The sequence below is a fragment of the Hemiscyllium ocellatum genome, chromosome 27 (assembly GCF_020745735.1).
Source record: "Hemiscyllium ocellatum isolate sHemOce1 chromosome 27, sHemOce1.pat.X.cur, whole genome shotgun sequence".
Lineage (NCBI taxonomy): Eukaryota > Metazoa > Chordata > Chondrichthyes > Orectolobiformes > Hemiscylliidae > Hemiscyllium > Hemiscyllium ocellatum.
Genome location: NC_083427.1, coordinates 15,048,603 through 15,068,397, shown reverse-complemented (window position 1 = coordinate 15,068,397; position 19,795 = coordinate 15,048,603). Strand labels below are relative to the sequence as shown.

The following is a 19,795-nucleotide window of genomic DNA, read 5'->3' as shown; positions in this document are numbered from 1 at the left end:
TACAAAGGGATCTGGGAGTGCTAGTCGAGGATTCTCTAAAGGTAAACATGCAGGTTGAGTCTGTGATTAAGAAAGTGAATGCAATGTTGTCACTTATCTCAAGAGGGTTGGAATATAAAAGCACCGTTGTGCTACTGAGACTTTATAAAGCTGTGGTTAGGCCCCATTTGGAGTACTGTGTCCAGTTTTGGGCCCCACACCTCAGGAAGGACATACTGGCACTGGAGTGTGTCCAGCGGAGATTCACACGGATGATCCCTGGAATGATTGGTCTAACAATGAGGAACGGCTGAGGATCCTGGGATTGTATTCATTGGAGTTTAGAAGATTAAGGGGAGACTTAATAGAGACGTACAAGATAATACATGGCTTGGAAAGCGTGGACGCTCGGAAATTGTTTCCATTAGGTGAGGAGATTAGGACCCGTGGACACAGCCTTAAAATTAGAGGGAGTCAATTCAGAACAGAAATGGGGAGACATTTCTTCAGCCAGAGAGTGCTCGGCCTGTGGAATTCATTGCCGCAGAGTGCAGTGGGGGCCGGGAAACTAGATGTCTTCAAGGCAGAGATTGATAGATTCTTGTTGTCTCGAGGAATTAAGGGCTATGGGGAGAATGCGGGTAAGTGGAGTTGAAATGCCCATCAGCCATGATTGAATGGCGGAGTGAATTCGATGGGCCGAATGGCCTTACTTCCACTCCTATGTCTTATGATCTTATGGGTGTGGCAGGAAGAACGCCGTATTGTTACTACACAGGATAAACCCCCTTTACCAGTTTAAACCTGCAACAGAGAGTGGTGAAAATGACTTGCCCCCCCCACCCTCCAGAGCAGTTTCAAGTCCTATCGATTCTCATACTCACCAATTCTGATTTGAAACGGAACCTTGCGGAAATAATTGTCGAAAACAAAGAGTTATGGAAAGTGTTACAATTCCCGACATGCCTTAAGTTCAGTTGAATTATCAGCATTAAGGAAATTTTGATTCTTAAGTGAGAAACAATGAGCTAAGTGGGCGAAATTACATTCCCAGGGCATGGACTCTTTGGAAGCCTCTGCGCGTTTGGTGGAATGTGTCTGTGTATGAGTTGCAGCAGTTTGATTCTCTAACGGGAAGTGGGGGGGGGGAGGGTGAAGAATTTCAACACCTTAAACTTCAATCCCATTCATTGTGTCGTGACAGATTAAAACGTCAGGTGGGAAAATATCAGCGTGAAAAGATGCAAGACGGGATTTTGTACCTTTCTACTTCTCTCATGAAACCCTTCAAGGCGCTTCTCAGGGACATGCTAGAATACTGTCTGAGAATGAGCCCACATTAGGAAAAGTGAGATTCTACAGGAGAAAGCGGTTGTGTTTTCGAAACAATCTTCAAGGAGGGAAGTGTAGATTTCATCTACCAGTGAAAAGCAACAGTTCATTCCTTTCACTAAAGAGGATGTTTGTGTCCCACTGAAAGACGCAAGACATTGAAGAGCTATTAAGATGAGCACGTGAACATACAACTCTAAGGGGCCAAGTGGTGGAAAGTGAGATTAGAATAGATGGATGTTTGATGACCAGCATTGACAACTGTTTTAAAGGACCTCTTTCGTACTGTACAACGCGATGATTCCATTTTACTGGGGATGAAATTGACCTCCAGTGAAAATAATTTCAGATAAAACAAACTGAAAACAAAATACCCGTCAGAAATGAAAGATGTAAGCTTGGCTGCAGTCTTCCCTGGTGGTCACGTGTTTATGATTTGGCGCTTTGCCCGGCGCGATGCAGGTTGGATTCACTGTCATGGAAGGAGGGTTTAACGTTCCTGAACGAACTGTTAGAATAACCAGGAACTCTAGGTGGTCGCAACAGCAAAACAATGTCGTTCTGTCAGGATACTGAAGCATTTGAATCAGTGGTTAAAGCTTCATACTGGGACGGGAACAAATCACAAAATCGCCTGCTCCTGTGTATTCAGGCGCCACTAAATACTCCCAGGGCACCATCGAAAACCCGCTGCAGAGGCGGGCCTCTTCCTGAAGCAGTGGTATCGTCCCTAACACTGAACTGTGAGACCCCGGTTCAAAAGCCATCCTGCTCCAGTTATGTGCAATCAATGGACAGCTACATTTGTAAAACAAAATACTTTAAATTTCACAAATGCAGAGTCACTGTGGATAAAATAAGGAAACTTGCCAAAGAGAAAGAATCGATGCAAAGGCAGTCACCTGAGTTCAAACGTGTTTCCTCTGCCAGTCAACTACACTGCGGACCATGAAAGAGAAGCAGTGATGGCTATTTTCTTTGCTGGTTGTTCACGTTGTGAATGTTTGCATTCCCACTCACGCCCCTGTTAACTCAACAATTCTGCAGCATTTGGGCCTGTCTACATTATTGTTGAACATTGTAGAAGTTTTGACCACGACTGCATTCAGTGGCAAACAATTCGAAAGGTCACCACTGCCTGGATATAAATGTTCCTCTTCAGTTCAGTTTAAAAGGCATGCCATAAATACTTAGATTGTGGCCTATAGTCGTCGACTCCCTCGTCATCAATTGTACACAATTATAGCTCTCTCTATGTCTCTCCCTTTCTCTCTCTCTTTCTGTCACATACAGGTAGAGACTTGCATAACCACACGCATACATTCACGCCTGTGTGCACACTGTGATGCTTACAAATCCACAAATAAAGCAACAACTATACTCACACAGACAGATATACGCTGACAAACATGGACACAAACACAAACATGCAAACTGTCTCACACACATCGAAATATTCACTCACATAAACTCAGGTAAGCTGACAGGCATACAAAGATATGCTTTCAGATATACTGGTGATGTGACGTGCTCAGGCAGAGTCACAAACAAATTGAGAAGTGCACACAAACACAGATACATAGATATGCATTATGAAACTCGATATACCTATTTGAAGAATCATTATGGAGTTCTTAAAGCTGTGATGTCTGCAAACATTGTGTTCAAAAAGGAGGTAAACCATTTGATAATTAATCGATGAACTTTACTTCAATTTACATGACGTAACTTCGAATTTTGTTGATGAGTCGAAATTTAGTGATGTTGTAAACAATGTATAGGATTGTGATCTTGAGCACAATAAAGACAATCTGGGGAAATGGACTGATAGTTGAACGGGAAAGTGAAAAACTGCAAAACGTGAAATGGAACATTTTGAATGTTAGACTGAGTGGAGATGATTTAAAAAAAAAACGTTCCAACCAGATGCAGAAATTGAGGAGACTTCAATATTTCTTATCTTACATATCCTCAAGAATCATACTAACACTTCTGCCAATTGGGGCATTCTAAACAGGCTTCTCCAATCTATCTGTGACACTAACATCCCTAGTTACTGAGACCGTTTACATAAAATATATTCTGAACCGGACATCCAAACTACGCGTAATGAATCCATTCCTGTTAGATGCTATATGTCTCTGAGTCTCTGGTACTGGGTCCTTGTCCCAGCCACTTACTCCAGACAACACACCATTATGGCACTGCCTGTTTCGTGATGGTGACATTGGATATAATGTTGATTATAATTCTAGAAACTGGACATTGCCTATAAGGTATGATTCTGTGCACACATTTACGTTAAGCTGTTGCTGACTTGTTCTGGGACAGCTTTCGAAATTGTGCCATAATCTATCAGCTTTCAGTCTGGAGAACGTTGCAGAGCTAACGGAGCTGTGTGTTCCACTGCGATTTCTTTTGCTCAATATTATGCCATGTAGTGCATCCAGTTTCATTAGTATTGGGCATTTCTGTGGCGATTTGGTAAACCAACTGGCTTGCTCCGTCATCTGTTTGTACAGTTACAGTGCACAATTTTGCTGTGTATCTGGGTTCTCAACACAACCAGGCTAAGTACAAACAACACTCTGAGGTAAAGCAATTCATGGCACAAATTAATTTTTCAAATAACACATACTAATTACAAAGATTCATGGGTTCTACTTTTAAACATCACCTTTATTTCATCAATTTGACTTTTTAAAATCGTTCCTGGGATGTGGGTATCATTGGCCTTTTAGCATTTATTTCCTAGATGACAGTCAGAACTCTGTTATGGATCTGGAATAACAGAAATGCCAGACCAGGCAAGGCAAAAGTTTCCTTCCATTAAGGATACTCGTGAAATGGACGGCTATTTTAACATCAACAATCACTGCTTATAGGTTAGCTTTCGACTTATTTTTGTTGTTGCTGAATTTAAATGTTACCAGCTGCCATTCAAACAAACATTCCTAGATGATTACTAACCCAATGACCTACTACATCATCAACACTTTCTATAATTGCGTGAATTGTTAAATAAATAATTGTGTAACAGTTCCATTCTGCAACTATCATTTCATTACCTGGCACTTCAATTACACCTGAATACATCCTTTCTGTGCAATGTTTACCCTTCTTCTTCCCGCCCGCACGCGTTTCTGGTGATCTCAGGAAAAAAAAAATCCAGATAAATGGTTTGCTAGGGTTCGGATGACAAAGGGATTTATCGATGCACATATTGACTACTTAATTTGCGTTTAACACAATTGCAATTGGCCTTCAGAAAATACTGGCTGCACTGAGAGATATCTATGAATGGCCTGATGTGGTGAAAGGAATGCTGTATGAACATTTATATAGCCCCAAGAATCATACTTCTGCTAACACTTCTGCCAATTGGCCAGAGTCGAGCCAGTCACCATGCCAAGGACGGATAATTGAAAACAAAAGCTGGAACGATTCACACCTCTGCATTTGACAGAACATTTGATCTAATGAAGGATTTATTCAACTCCAGTTTGAGTTTTACAGGTCAATATGTTTCCAGCTACTAGTAAGGCAACCGATGTGATATCAACAGTAATATGTATGAAAAACAAAGCACTCTCATTTCCATAGTTATTCCAGTTCATTGTATGGATAAGGAATGGGCTTCTGGGTTGTCAGCTGTGCAAATAACGTTGATCCACATCTTGAGAATTAACTCCTCATGCTGCACTTGCAGGAGGTTACCTTAAAGTCATTCAAAAGGCTCGTATGAGCAACAAGATTAGAGTGGTGCTGGGAAAGCGCAGCAGGTCAGGCTGCATCCCAGATGCAGGAAAAGTCGACGTTTCGGGCAAAAGCCCCTCATATGGACATCGGTGGCATTCAGAGAGCTTGCATTACTGTTAGTGTGGCACGTCTTCAACTCTAGTTGCCAGGACACAGTTGCAAGAGTATGGTCCTGATTCATAGAGTTTACATCGTTATGATTCATATTGAGAAGCAGAATGGGGAGGAAGCGGAGAAATAGGATTATGAAGTGTACTGACAGTGGTAGGCCTTCCAGGCGGGTGAGGTGCAAAATTTGGATCTCATATCACAGCACCAAGGTATGCCAACCACGATGTACAAGCACCAGGAGCTGAAATAGAAGGTGTGATCATAATATAGCTCAGTAGTCAAAGTTAAAATCACACAACACCAGGTTATAGTCCAGCAGGTTAGTTTGGAAGCACTAGCTTTCGGAGTGCTGCTCCTTCATCAGGTGATTGTTGGAAATAAGACTCTAAGACACAGAAGTTACAGCAAAAGTTTATGGTGTGATGTAACTGAAATTATATATTGAAAAAGACCGGACTGTTTGCTAAGTCTCTCATCTTTAGGAATGATCTTGTTGGTTTCAGTTCTTTCATATGCAAATCGGAAACTTATTTTTTAAGTTACATTCTCACGTGCACTTTAACAATTGGTGTCATGTAGGCCCAGAAAAGGTATTGAACGCGTCAACTCACTGTGAGTCTGTTTCTGCCACAATGGTCAGTCTGATTCTAATCTAAAAACGAATTTGCAGAGTCTTACATAGAATCATGAAGTTTTTGAGCAAAGTGAAAAGTAACTCTGCCAGTACAAATTTACCCCATATGCGTATGTGAGCATGTGTATGGATGCATGTTTGGGGGAGGAGTTATGAGTGTCTGTCAGAGGGTGTGTATGTGTGTTTCTGTGTGTGTGTGTGTGAGTGTGTGTGTGTGTGTTTGTGTGTGAGTGTGTGTGTGTGTAAAGGGGTTTACGTCTGCAAGAGGGTTTGTGTGGGAGTGTATGTGTGAGTGTATGAGAGAGGGTCTGAGTGTGTGTTTATCTGTGTGTGTGTGCCCGTCTGTCTGTCTGTCTGTGTGTATAGTGCAATAGGGTGACCTGTGGTGTGACATGACCCCAAGGTCCCGTTGAGGCTAATCCCCATGGTTACTGAAATTGATATCAACCTCTGCTCGGCCACTTTTCGGTGTTGTCTGTCCCGAAGTCTGACTTGGAGGACGGTCACCCGAAGGTCCGAAGTCGAATGTCCAAGACCGCTGAAGTGTTCTCCGACTGGGAGGGAACACTCCTGTCTGTTGATTGTTCTGTGGTGTCCATTCATCTGTTGCAGTAACCTGGGTTGGATCTCGCCATTGAACCATGCCTCATGGCATCCTTGCCTGCAGGGAATGAGAGAGACAATGTTGGCTGAGTCACATGAGTACCTGCCACGTACATGGTGGGAGGTGCCTCCACGCATAATGTCGACATTCTAACACGTCTTGCAGCGTCTACCGTGACATTGCTGTATGGTATTATCCTGAAAGGTGGGCAGTTTGCTACTAACAATGATCTGTTTAAGGGTTGTGCCTTGACTCGGAAGTATTCAGTGATGTCCTCATAAGAATGGGGTACGATGTTCAAGTCATCGACTGCCAGTTTCGACGATGCCACAACGATGAACTATGATGAACCCTCAGGAGAGAGAGCTGCAACCGACAGGGTACCCTTCATTGTCCAGTATTTTCCAAGTGCCGCCAACCTAGATCTATGTTAATCACAGCCTGCAACACGTTATCAATGAGGATGAGCATCTCGCCAAGACCTTTCCCACATCTTCGCGTCTCACCTTTAACAGCCACCAAACCTCAAACAGATCATTGTTCGTAGCAAACTGCCCGGCTTTTAGGACAATATCATACAACCATGTCACAGTAGACGCTGCAGAAGTGACAGAATGTCGACATGGTTAACACCATTATGCGTGGGGATTCCTCCCGCCATGAACGTAACAGGTACTCATACGACTCAACCAAAATTGTCTATCTCATATGCTGCAGGCAGGGATGCCCTGAAGCATGGTGCATTGGAGAGATTAAACAGAGGTTACGGCAATCGATGAATGGACATTGCAGACCGGAGTGTTCACTCCAGTCAGAGAATACTTCAGCGGTCTGGGACATTCGACCATGGAACTTCAGATGACTGTCCTCCAAGGCGGAGTTCGGGGCAGACAACACCTAAACGTGGCTGAGCAGAAGCTGATAGTCAAGTTCAGTAACCATGAGAATGGCCTCAACCGGGACCTTGGGTTCATGTCACACTGCAGGTGACCCTATTGCACGATACATACACAGACAGACGTACACACAGTCAGACAGGCAGACACACACAGAAACACAGACCGACAGACACACACACACAGACCTTCTCTCATACACTCACACATACAACCCCACACACACACCCTCTCGCAGACTAGTGGGCGGCACAGTGGCACAATGGTTAGCACTGTTGCCTCACAGCGCCAGACACCCGGGTTCAATTCCCGCCTCAGGCGACTGTCTGTGTGGAGTTTGCAAATTCTCCCCGTGTCTGCTTGGGTTTCCTCCGGGTGGTCCGGTTTCCTCCCACAGTCCAAAGATGTGCAGGTTAGGTGAATTGGCCATGCTAAATTGCCTGAAGTGTTAGGTGCAGGGGTAAATGTAGGGGAATGGGTCTGGGTGGGTTGCGCTTCGGCGGGTCAGTGTGGACTTGTTGGGCCCAAGGGCCTGTTTCCACACTGTAAGTAATCTAAAAAAAACTTAAACCCCTTTATACTCACACTCATACACATACACACACCCTCTCACAGACACACATAATAACACCACCCAACGCCCCCCCCACACTCACACCAACATGCACATATACACATTTAAGTTTGCGGGGTGAATTTGCCCTTGCAGAATTACATTTTACTTTGCTCAAAATCTGCCTGAATCCATGTAAGATTCTGTAAAACCATTTTTTAAAAAAGATTGGAATCAATATGACCATTGTGGCACTTCCAAATAGACCTGTTGAACTATAATCTGGTGTTGTGCGATTTATAACTTTGCACACCCCAGTTAAACACCGGCATCTCCAACTCATGGCAGCATTAGTCTTCTGAATCTGACAGCAAATAGCCACAATATTCAATCACGGCTGCTGCCAGCCAAATATAGCAACTGGGAGTGGCAAAAGCCTGATCAGGGGTGGCACTTTGGCTCAGTGGTCACCTCATGGTGCTCCCCATTTCCGCGTGGGCCTGCTCCAGTTTCCTTCCATAGTCCGAAAATGTGCAGGTTAGGTGAATTACTGAAAAATGTGTGGCTGAAAAAGCGCAGCAGGTCAGACAGCATTCAAGGAGCAGGAGAATCGACGTTTCTGGCTTGAGCCCTTCTTCGTGACTTATGCCTGAAACGTCGATTCTCCTGCTCCTTGGATGCTGCCTGACCTGCTGCGCCTTTCCAGCAACACATTTTTCAGCTCTGATCTCCAGCATCTGCAGTCCTCACTTTCTCCAGATTAGGTGAATTGACCTACTAAATTGCCCATAGTGTTTGGGGTGGGTGGGTTCGGTATTTTGGTCAGAGGTACTTGTCAAATAACAAGGGAGGAGAATGGGTCTTTGTGGGTTGCTATTTTGGAGGATTGATGTGGACTTGTTGGGCTGAAGGGTCTGTTTCCACACTGTAGGGATTCTATGATGAAAGCAGGTGACAGATAAAATTCTAAATTCCGAAGTTTTCCCGGGGAGATGAGGGATTAGCATTGTTACCAGTGGAAGGAGATCCCTTGAAAGGCTAGTTTAATACTCCCTATCAAATTGAGAGAAGAAAATACGTCAGGTAAGCTATCTGGTGAAGATGTCATTTAGAAAGCAAAACATACCACGTAAGTTATGTAAGTATGTTGAGAGGTGACTTAATAGAGACATATAAAATAATCAGAGCATTAGATAGGGTAGACAGGAGGAACCTTTTTCAAGTATGGGAATGGTGAGCACGAGGGGAAATAGCTTTAAATTGAGGTATGATAGATCTAGGACAGATGTCAGAGGTAAATTTTGACTCAGAGAATAGTTAGGGTATGGAATGCTTTGCCTGCAATGGTAGTAGATTCGCTAACTCTAAGTACATTTAAGTCGTCATAAGACAAGCATATGGACGTACATGGAATAGTGTCGGTTAGATGGGCTTCAGATTGGTATGACAGTTCGGTGCAACATTGAGGGTACTGCTCTGTAATGTTCTATGTTCTATATGTTGACAAAATTCTATATTAGAGACACATCGAAAAAGAATGGCTGTGTTTTTTACTGGCCTTCAACATTTTAATGCTTATGAGCTGAGCAATGCGATTTGAGATAGTTGCATACAGGGACCATAAACTTCCTCGTATCTTGGAAAGACTTAACGGCACCGATATGAGACTATTTCACTGGAGCATTACATTACAGACTTTTAGTTTACAAATTCTACATGTTGTGGCTCATAAAAGTGTGACAGCAGACTCGTTACTGCAGATTTAAAAGAAAAAAGAAACACGATTTGACAACTTCTAGCGTTATACATTTGTGTGCAGAAATTCACATGAACGTGTAACTTAGATCAATGATCTTAATATTTCATATCCATGGGGTTAAGAATTAGAAAAAAATGACGCCATCTTTGCATTATGATGGTTCATCTTTTCTTAAGGACAAGTTGTTATGAAATTAAAGGCGTGTACTGAACCTTTGAAAGAGATTGAATGCTGTACTTAACTGAGGGCTGACTTGATGGCTGTCCTAGAATGCACTGGAAAATTGAAAATAAATAATATTTAACTGTGAAATGGACACCTCAGTTTTGGCTGCCGTTTTTGGCAACAATTCTATTGTAACCGTTCAGTTTAAAGTATGCTCCAGGATACTAAGACGCAATCGCGTTTGAATTTATCGCTTTCCCAACATTGAAATAATGAGACGATCCGATGTTGGGGATAAAAAAATGAGGACATTTGTTGTTTTCTTTAAATAGTAGAATTTGGGAGTTCTCTGTCACTCATACTTTAACATATTAGGAAGCAAGGTGATCTTTTCTGAGTGCTTGGATTAATTAACAAATGGTTTCACCTGTGTGCTGTAACAAATACATAAGAATGATTTGAATTTTGCCAAATAAGTCATACCTGTCAGGTACTTGGAAAACCTGAGGCAGTGATAATGTCAGAACCTTCAATACCTCTCCCTGCATGTGAGGAACTTTATCGAAGGATATCAATTTATTGTTTGAGACCGCTTCCTCACATGGAAAAGAGACTAATTATTTATTGACAGGAATCGATATGTCTACTAAGTTTCCGAGGCCATTCCATTAAGCAATTTCGCAACAAAAAATGATTGTGGAGGAATTAGTCAAGGTTTTGATCAGATCCATTCAGATCCATCCATGCAGAGGGTTACCATCAGATTGTTCTTCGAAATTGTTCATGGAAGTTGCTGATAGCTGAAAAAAAAATTCAAGCACACTGCATACCATCCAAAATCACTGCGAGCATTAAAACGGTGGGATTAAACTTTAAAATCCATGTTGAGTGCTTGTAGTCAATATTATTTAGAGGATTCGGTTAAGTGGATTCAATTTGTACATTTGCAATTAGGGATACACCAAATAAATTCACCAACTATTCTCCAATTGAATTAGTTTTTTTGTGGAGTGAGACGAGAGGAACATTGAAATTAATTTAGGAGAAAATCAGAGGTTCAGAGACCAAATATGTGGAGCATGTGTCAAGCATAACAGAAATATTACATAGAGATGGTGTGTTGATTAGACGGCATTTTCAAATAACACAGCATGTGATGAAACAGGAAGTAGAAAATAAATTTGAGAAGCAGAAATTTGCTGTTGGATATTAAGTGTCAGTTGCATATCCAGTGCCAGGTGACTCATTAAAAGCAAGGTTTAGTGGACCTTGACCTAATCAAAAGGAGAGTGGGAGAGTTGAATTATTTGGTAAGAACGCCAGAGGGTAAGAACGTCAGATAAGACTGGCAGATGCCTTTATCTAGAAGAGCAAAGGGAATTTTGGCTTTAGTGAAACTGAAAGGAATTTAGCAGTTTAAGGTCATGCCACTTGGTATGTGAAATGCGCCCGCCACGTTTCAAAGACGAGCTAATACCATCGTCTATAGATTACCTAATTGTGTGCTGCACATCGTTGACCTGATAATATCAGTTCAGCTTTGAAGGAACATCTGCAGAATCTATCAGAATATTTGACTGACTTTAGGAGGCAGGCTTGATGATTAACCTGGCTAAGATTGAGTATGCAAAATCCCAAGTCACGTTTATTAACTATATTTTTGGACATAGAAAGATGCCCCCACACTGATGTTGAAACACAGGGGATCAACATCGACTTCACTAGTTTACAAATCTCCCCTCTCACACCTCATCCGAGATCCAATCCTCCAATTCAGCACTGCCCTCTTGACCTGTACAACCTGTCCATCATCCTTACCACTATCCGTTCCATCCTCCCCGCTGACCTGTCACATTTACGCCCACTTATCACCTTCCTATTTACCGTTCCCGCAGGACGACTCTTAGCCCCTATTTAACTTTCACCCCTTCCCCTTTCACATTCTCGACGAAGGGCTATTGAACGAAACGTTGACTCTATTGCTTCTTAGATGCTGCCTGACCTACTGCGACTTTTCAGCGTATACCCTTTTCGACTCTGACTCCCCAGCAACTGCAGTCCTCACTTTCTCGCTGTTGGGGAATTTTGCAAACCACTAACGAGGAGGAAAGTTTAAGATTGGATGGGTTTTATCGCAATTTCATAACAACTTATTCGCAGTACGGTTGCTCCATTGACTGACCTATTGAACACCTGCAGAAAGTTTCCGTAACCAGCAGACTGTCGGAAGGCATTTGATTCTTTGGACGCTGTATTAATCAATGACCCAGTGTTAGGCACATCTAATTACACAAAGCCATTCAACCTGGCTCTCCACGTTGTTGTCGGTGCTCTACCGGTAGAAGATGAGAACTAGAAGATGCAAAGACCTGTTGGGTATTTCTTTTTTCTGAAAATTGAATACTCATTAGGCGAAATATCCCATGACTGCAAGGGAAACCTAAAACTTGACATTGGCGTCACAGTATTGCAACACATTTAGTGACAGTAACGTTGCTGAGAAAATGATACGTACAGATCAAAAATAATTAAAACTTTGGATAAATACAATGATAAGAGATTCAGACTGTCTCAATAGAGGTTATTAGAACAGAGATTAAATTTGAAGCTTTCACACGTGTCAGGATAAGAAAACATAATTGCTGTCATGTTGGAGACATTCAGTGGCAGGGCTAAACGGACTGACACAGGTCTTTATAGTGAATGTTTGCATGCTTACAATCAATGCAGTGTATACCGGCTGTCATGTATGAGTACGTGTTTTAAAAATGAAGCCATCTTTGCATGTTGATGGCTTTTTCTCAGGGAGGTGACGGGATTGTGCTGTTATTTTAAGAGTTTATTTTGTCCTTTTTGAAGAGTGATTATAAGACAGAGGTACAACGCTGTCTCTAAGAAAATTAACTCTGTAAGGCCTTGGAATGTTTTTGAAGATTGGAACAACGGAAAAATCCTGGACGTGGCCAGCTCTCACAGACCAGGCTTCCAGTTTACAAAAAATACTCATGTTTGGTTCTAAGGAGAAATCTTTGCAGACTCGAAAGAGTTTGAAGGTTGTGTGATTGTACCAAGCTACACTTTTCTCTGCATTTTCTACTGACGTTTTTTAACCTCCTGGATTGGACAACAGCATGTGAGATTCTGTGTCGGAAATTCGCAGTAAATTACTCATTGATTATCATATTAAGCCATGATTGTATCCACATTAGATTTCAGGTTAATGGAAGGATTCTTTCTTTGTTTTGTGTTGCACAAATCTTTATGTTAACTTGTACAGGGCAATGGATTTTATATTATTGCATTTGCTTATTGCTATTTAAGTTGTCTTAAGCTATATTACGTTGAACTTGATTCATTTGTCAGTGTCCCTCATTCGAATTCATAAACCATGTTCCAGTTGTTAACGCACCAGGAGAATAGTTGGTTTATTTCACACCACAGAAATTGTCGACTTTAAGTGCGTCAGAAATTCATTGCCTGAGCAGCGACGTTTGGAGGCCTTTCTTCCGTCTGTGATGTGGCAGGATAATTGAAGCTTTCAGCATTTTCCACGTGGTCAAGAAACCCATTCTAAAAATTACATTTGTGACGATGTTTTCTATTGGTTGACACGAACGTAGAACTGCGTTGTAAATCAATTTACACTTTTATCCAACAGTAATGCAGTGAAGACGAAAACCCTAGCTAACGCAGAAAATATCTGAAAAAAATGTCATCAAAAAAGTCAATATTTTTTGAAAAACTGAAGAGATGGTGACCAATCTTTAGGTTAGCTATGAGACTATGTCTACAATGAGAAGCTACCTTTGATGGAGAGAAATCTACATGGCTTTTCAGGAGAATGCAGCAGCAGAATTTACAGCCAGTGGCTATTCAAATTCATCTTGTCAATGTTATAAATTGCATTAGTGAGGTAATGTGTTTGTTCACTGAATCGAAATGGAGATTCATGTTATAGTTTGGTTGTCTCCCTTGAGACTCTCATGCAGCATAGAAGAGGAATAAATTGACTGTATCACAAATGAAGGTCTTCAGTCTCGGGAATTCCGGTATATCCTAAAGACGATGCATGGTGCAGCCAATAGTCCAGTATTTGCCATTTGCTACTGTATTGTCGGTGTCCTTGGTGTCCCTGGTAAGTGAAAAATCATAAGTGATTGCCTAATCCATTTGTAAATTTAGTTGTAGTTGTTAGTGTCCAGAAATGTCTCCAATATTTGGCTTTATTTTCATCAACTTCAGCGCAGTCTGAGAGAAAATTACCTCACCCAAACGCGGATACATTGGAAAGATAGACAGAAGTTTCTGCAAAAGCTCAGCAGGTTTGGCACCGTCAGTGAAGAGAAATCAAAGTTAAGGCTTCGAGTCCAGTGACCCTTCCTCACAAATGTGCTGAGGAAGGGTGATCAGGCCCGTAACTTTAACATTAATTTCTCTTCACAGACGCTGTGAAACCTGCTGAGCTTTTCCAGCAACGTCTGTCAATGTTTCTGATTTACAGCATCAGTAAGTCTTTCTTATATGTTAGGTTTTTTTTAGTCTAAAACACTAAACTACAATCCCCAGCCTTTCCCATCATATGGGATAATCAAATAGCATGGAACCATGTGATCAATTTTGCTGTTTATATTACCATGTTGAGATGCATATTAGGGTAGTGTAAACGATTCATTGAATTAATTACAATGTAACACTTCACTCAGGGATTTCAACCATTCAAAGCTCGATCACTGAAAGGATGCAATGTGTACAATATAACAATGTGTCCACCGGACAGCCTCCATTTTAAATGTGATTTCTGGAATTAAATAGCAACGTTTGAGAAGGTGTTAGTGGGCATGCAAGATTCATCAAGCATTTAATTTCATTATTTATTTTTTATTTCAAACAATCATTTTAAGTTTGGGCAGCATGAAGGCCAATATTTGTTGATTCTATCAGTTGCTATTTACAAAGGCGGATCTCGGCTTCTTTCTGCAATGACTGCTGTATGTGTCATCTGGCTACCTGAAAGGCGCTTTAACAAACATATTTCATTCGGAGCTACATAGCATTAGGCCAAAAAGTTTGAAAAGAGCAACGGTAATAAAAAATGGCCTTAGTGAATAAGGAGAAATGGGGTCATGGAGTAGGTAGCGGGAGGAGATAGGTACCTCCCGAGTTTAGAGCCTTGGTGGTTAAGTACGTTTCCAAGATTGAGGGATGTATTTATCTCCGAGTATTAAAAAAACACATAGTATTGCAGGTATGTGGTGACTTCAAATACTTCTAGACTTCTTTAAAATCAGGAAACCCTTTGATGTGATATACAGGTGTTGAAAATGCTACTGATGTATACAGTAAAAATCAAGACAATTATGGACAGTTAGCCTGAGGAAATCATGTGATTGAATGGGTAGATGGGCGGGTGTTGCTATGAGTTCCAGCTGATGTTACTTTGGATAGCGGAAGTGGAGTGGGCTTTGTGGCAAGAACCGAGAGTCATGACATCTCCATTAATTTTGCTTAATATGGCATTAGAAATAAAATGCAAAAAAAAACTATCCTTGAATGATAGGAGTATGCAGGTGACTTTGTGATGCTTCAGACGTTTTCCACTAACAGTGCAGATGAAGTGTAGCTATTGTTTGGAGTCTGTTCATAACATTCTTTATTTTTTTCATGTCTCACAGCCAACTTGCTGGCGATCATAGTTCTATCCCGAGGGCGGTGTGGACTGTCTCGTTGCATTACCTTCTACCTGGTGATGATAGCAGTGAATGATTTCTTTGTTATTGTCATTGCTGTGATCCTCAACCGAATAGGTGGCACTTACTTTCGCTACAGTCTCTTGTCAACCACCCCTGGGTGTACAGTCACCAGTATGCTGGCTTATACCACACGGGATGGTTCAGTCTGGCTGACTGTGGCTTTCACCATCGACCGTTTTGTGGCCATCTGCTGCCAGAGTCTGAAGACCAGATACTGCACTGAGAAAACTGCAGCGCTGATCATCGGAATCATCTGTGTTATGAGTTGCGTCAAGAATGTCCCTTACTTCTACATTCACGAGCCCTTGTACATTCTGGACGGGGTACCTTGGTTCTGTGGCATCAAGGACAGTTATTATATTTTGTCAGTCTGGCAAGTCTACGACTGGATTGACCATACGTTAACCCCATTCCTCCCGTTCTTCCTCATTCTGTTGCTCAACACCTTTACTGTCAAACACATCATAGCGGCTAGCAGATCCCGCAAGAGGCTCAGGGGTAGCGAACATGGACAAGATCAGGAGATGGCCAAACGCAGGAGGTCCATTATCATGCTTTTTGCCATCTCAATGAGCTTTCTTCTCCTGTGGGTAACATATATTGGACGCTTCCTCTACGTGCGAATTTCAGGCGAGGGATATTTCACTGGCCTGGATTTCAATAATCCACGATACATTCTTCAAGAGATGACCAACCTGCTTCAGTTAGTCAGTTCCTGCAACAATGTCTTCATTTATGCAGTATCACAAAATAAATTCCGTGAGGAACTGCAAAAGTTGATGTTATGTCCCTTTGCCAGAATAGCCAGTTGCATTAAACGTTAAAAAAATCGTTGATTTATTCTTTAGCACCAGTTTCCTAAAATGCAGCACCCACCCAGATATGAATTAGACAGTTTGAGATTGCAAATCCTCACTTTGTGAGAGTTAAGGACCGTCATCCATGATAAGAGAAAGTTGGACTATTCAAGTCACTGCCTACGTGGGTCAGTTGTTGAATCATAATCTGTATAGATATTCTGAAATAGAAATTAAAACGTCCCGTTGTCATTATTTCAGATTTGGAAAGGAATCATCAACAAATGACACCAGTTATGTTCCTGAAAGCTGACACATTTGCTCGACGAGTTTCCACGTCGTATATTTTCACAGGATAGACTGGTAGAAGTTATTAATTAAAATTCAAATGATCGATTCTGACAGTGAAAAATCTCATTCATTGTTAATGAGTAAGGTTTACAGTAGACCGAATCTGATTCATATTGATAATCATTATTCGCACCTATCTTCTTCACCACACTATCAGGCTATTTTTCATTCCGTTCAGCCCTCTTCTGTTTATTGAGCTTGCCACGCATGCATGCTCGCTATTCACTTCAACTACCTTTTCTGGAACGAAAACACTACTTTCCCAGTCTCTTGATTTGAGCCATTCCTCCGTCTGCTCTTTTATATGTCCCTTTGCTCAATGACAGACACCAATTCGGGTTTGTCTAAAGTGGAAACATCTCATTCCACGTCCACACTTTTAAAACTAACGACTTCTCTTCGGTCACTCCCCAATTTGTGCGTTATTGCGTTGCACCCTGCAGTCTATTTTCTCATCTCATTCGAAACTCTCAGTCTTTTTGAACTTCCTTCTCTTGAGCTTTTGGACTGATCTGTGCAATATTCTCTGTTTAGCAATAAGTTGAAAAGCTGTGAGCCGTGGATCCAAATTGCTGATCAGGAGGAGGACTTCCTGATTACAGGGTTGCGGGCAAAATGATAATCATGAAGAACCATCCCACATGACGTCTCAGGTATCTGCTGGTTCTCATTAAGCATTTCTCTTCCTGAAAATATAAATAAAGGATATGCTCATTGTTACTGCTGCAAGTCTTCATTATTATTCAGCATATCATTTTAGAAATGATAATTATGTCGAGAAGATTTTCTGTTCTCAAGAGGTGAGAAATGGAGAAGCAGCAAATTATAGAACATGAAAATTATTGTGAACAATAGCAAAGATCATAGTCGGAATCGACAATCAAAATAATTTGCCGTTCTGAGATCTCACTGCACTGAACACTAACTGTTCCATTTGGTGAAGTAATTTGTACATGATCAGTTAAAAATCGCATCACAGATTCTAATGTGGTGGTGTGTTATTTTTAACATGAAGGCCATTCAGTTTGCTTCCCACGATTTATTAGTGAACCAAATGTTTTCTTCCTCCCAGCAATTTACAATGGTTTCATGTTGGACGCAGAAATGACTCCTAATGAGACCACAAAACATAGAACAGTATAGCCAATCACTTTATCTGCTATTTCTGAAGTTATGTTCCTGAAACTTTCCACATTCTCGTTCCTATGACTTGTTTTGGATACTTTAATACACTTCATTGCATCTTCACACCTTTACCTTTCTCCATAACTTTCCAAGCACTGAATGCGCCAACACCCGCCTCCACCCATACCGCCTCCAACTAATCAGTCAAAACTCAATTCACAGCGCCATTCATACAAATTGCCACAACACCGGTTCCATTATTATACATTTGGTGTTCATCCCATTGGAACACATGTCTCATTCCCCAATTCTTTTGACCGTGTCCATGTGTTTCATGCGTATTTCATCATTAGCCTTCTTGCAGGTTTTATTATGCAACTTTGGAGCAAGTGTAACTTGAAATCAGGGCGCCTGATTAGAACCAGTATTTTCTACCACACAAATCTATCAGTCACATGGTTAACTCTTCAAACATGTTGTACTCTTCCAATTAGCAAGTAGGAATCCAGAAACTATTAGTCTTTTTTTTGTTTCTGCTTTTTAAATTGTCATTAGTCCCAACTGCTGATACTCCTCTGAAGAACTTCTTTGCATTTTTTAAATTATTTCGCATAACAAATAGATCTGTCCCTACTATTTCACGTTACTCTGCAGCCAAACGGGATATCCTGATCCAGAGTACCACGCAGGTAACACTACCTTTGGAACTCCAGATATTGATGTTGTGTGTTAATAACAAGAAAGACCTTTACTTCATTTGCTTATTCAGCAATCTCACAGAGAATCAGGTCTTGAAAAAAGAAACAAAAAGTGTTGCTTCTTGCAACCAAAATAAACCCTTCAAGGAAGGACGTAATGTTTCAAAGTCAACTTAGGTATTATGCGTTTTACAATGAAATGAAGAGTCGATTCAATCTCACAATATCCGTGTCTGTTTGTTCAGGTTCGATCCTTGTGTTTATTGTTCTTCCAGGAACTGTTTCTGAAAAATCCCGAAGTTAAACTGTTATAGAACATTATTTCCTGTGATGTCTCTGCCTGAGATTCATCATGATCCTTTTTGTGTTTTCAATTCAGCATCCATTACACTTCTGGAATCATCAAGTCTAAGGCTTTACTTCTTCTCAGAACTAGCTTGCCTCTTCCGAGTCACATTGTGCATTAGTTACCTGTTCAAAGCAGAACCTTGCAGAAAACAATTCTTGTAGATAATTCATCCCTTCTGCAGACTATCTTAATTTACCATTTGTAACGAGACAACAGATTATTAGCCAGTGTAAGCGGGTTTTGAGATTTGTAGCTCAATTGAGTTTTGGATGTATCTTGGAATGACTTGTGTCCCATTTACCTCCCTGAGAAAACGAACATGAAATGACATCACCATAGGAAATGATGTCACCAGTGGAAATGACATCACCAATCACCAGAGACTGAAATATGCAAATAGAAAGCGGGAAACACCACTGGTGCTTCATTAGGAGTATCACTGAACATGTTACCTAGTATGATAACGAAACGTCTGAAAACGAACACTCCAGCTCAGCGAGCAAACGTACATCCATTAGGCAGTGTTGCCTCCTCATTCTCATGAAATGCATTGCTTATGATGCTTTGACTACTTTCTCCCAGGGATGTTTAATTAGCATACTGTTTTGAATTCCATTCTAAGGTTTTCAAGTTGTCCCTCTTATCTCACGAAAATAAAAACTTTTTTCCGGAAAAAATGCACTTCATGTTCTCTTTCGTTATTTTTTATAGTTCTAAAACAGAGCAAGAGCTTATACAACAGTATTTACTGCTCCAAAGAAATCGAGGAAATGAACTCAAGTTCTGAAAAGAAATTGGTAAAAGGAGCAGGTCTTACAGCTACGGTGTTCTCTCCTTCAGCATCTTCTATTTCCTACAAGGTTAATAAACGTTTTTTGACAAGACCGTAAATGTCTCGTAAATCTCAGCATTTGTGGTTAGTAGAGTTATCAA

General features: G+C 41.2%; 1 protein-coding gene across 1 annotated transcript; it reads left to right on the top strand.

Moving 5' to 3' along the window:
- The first annotated feature begins 13,857 nt into the window (after positions 1–13,857).
- LOC132828652 (probable G-protein coupled receptor 139) lies at positions 13,858–16,366 on the top strand. The gene is made up of 2 exons (XM_060845703.1): positions 13,858–13,927; positions 15,465–16,366. Exons 1-2 carry the CDS (start codon positions 13,858–13,860, stop codon positions 16,364–16,366), a joined length of 972 nt encoding a protein of 323 aa, XP_060701686.1.
- Positions 16,367–19,795: the final 3,429 nt, after the last annotated feature.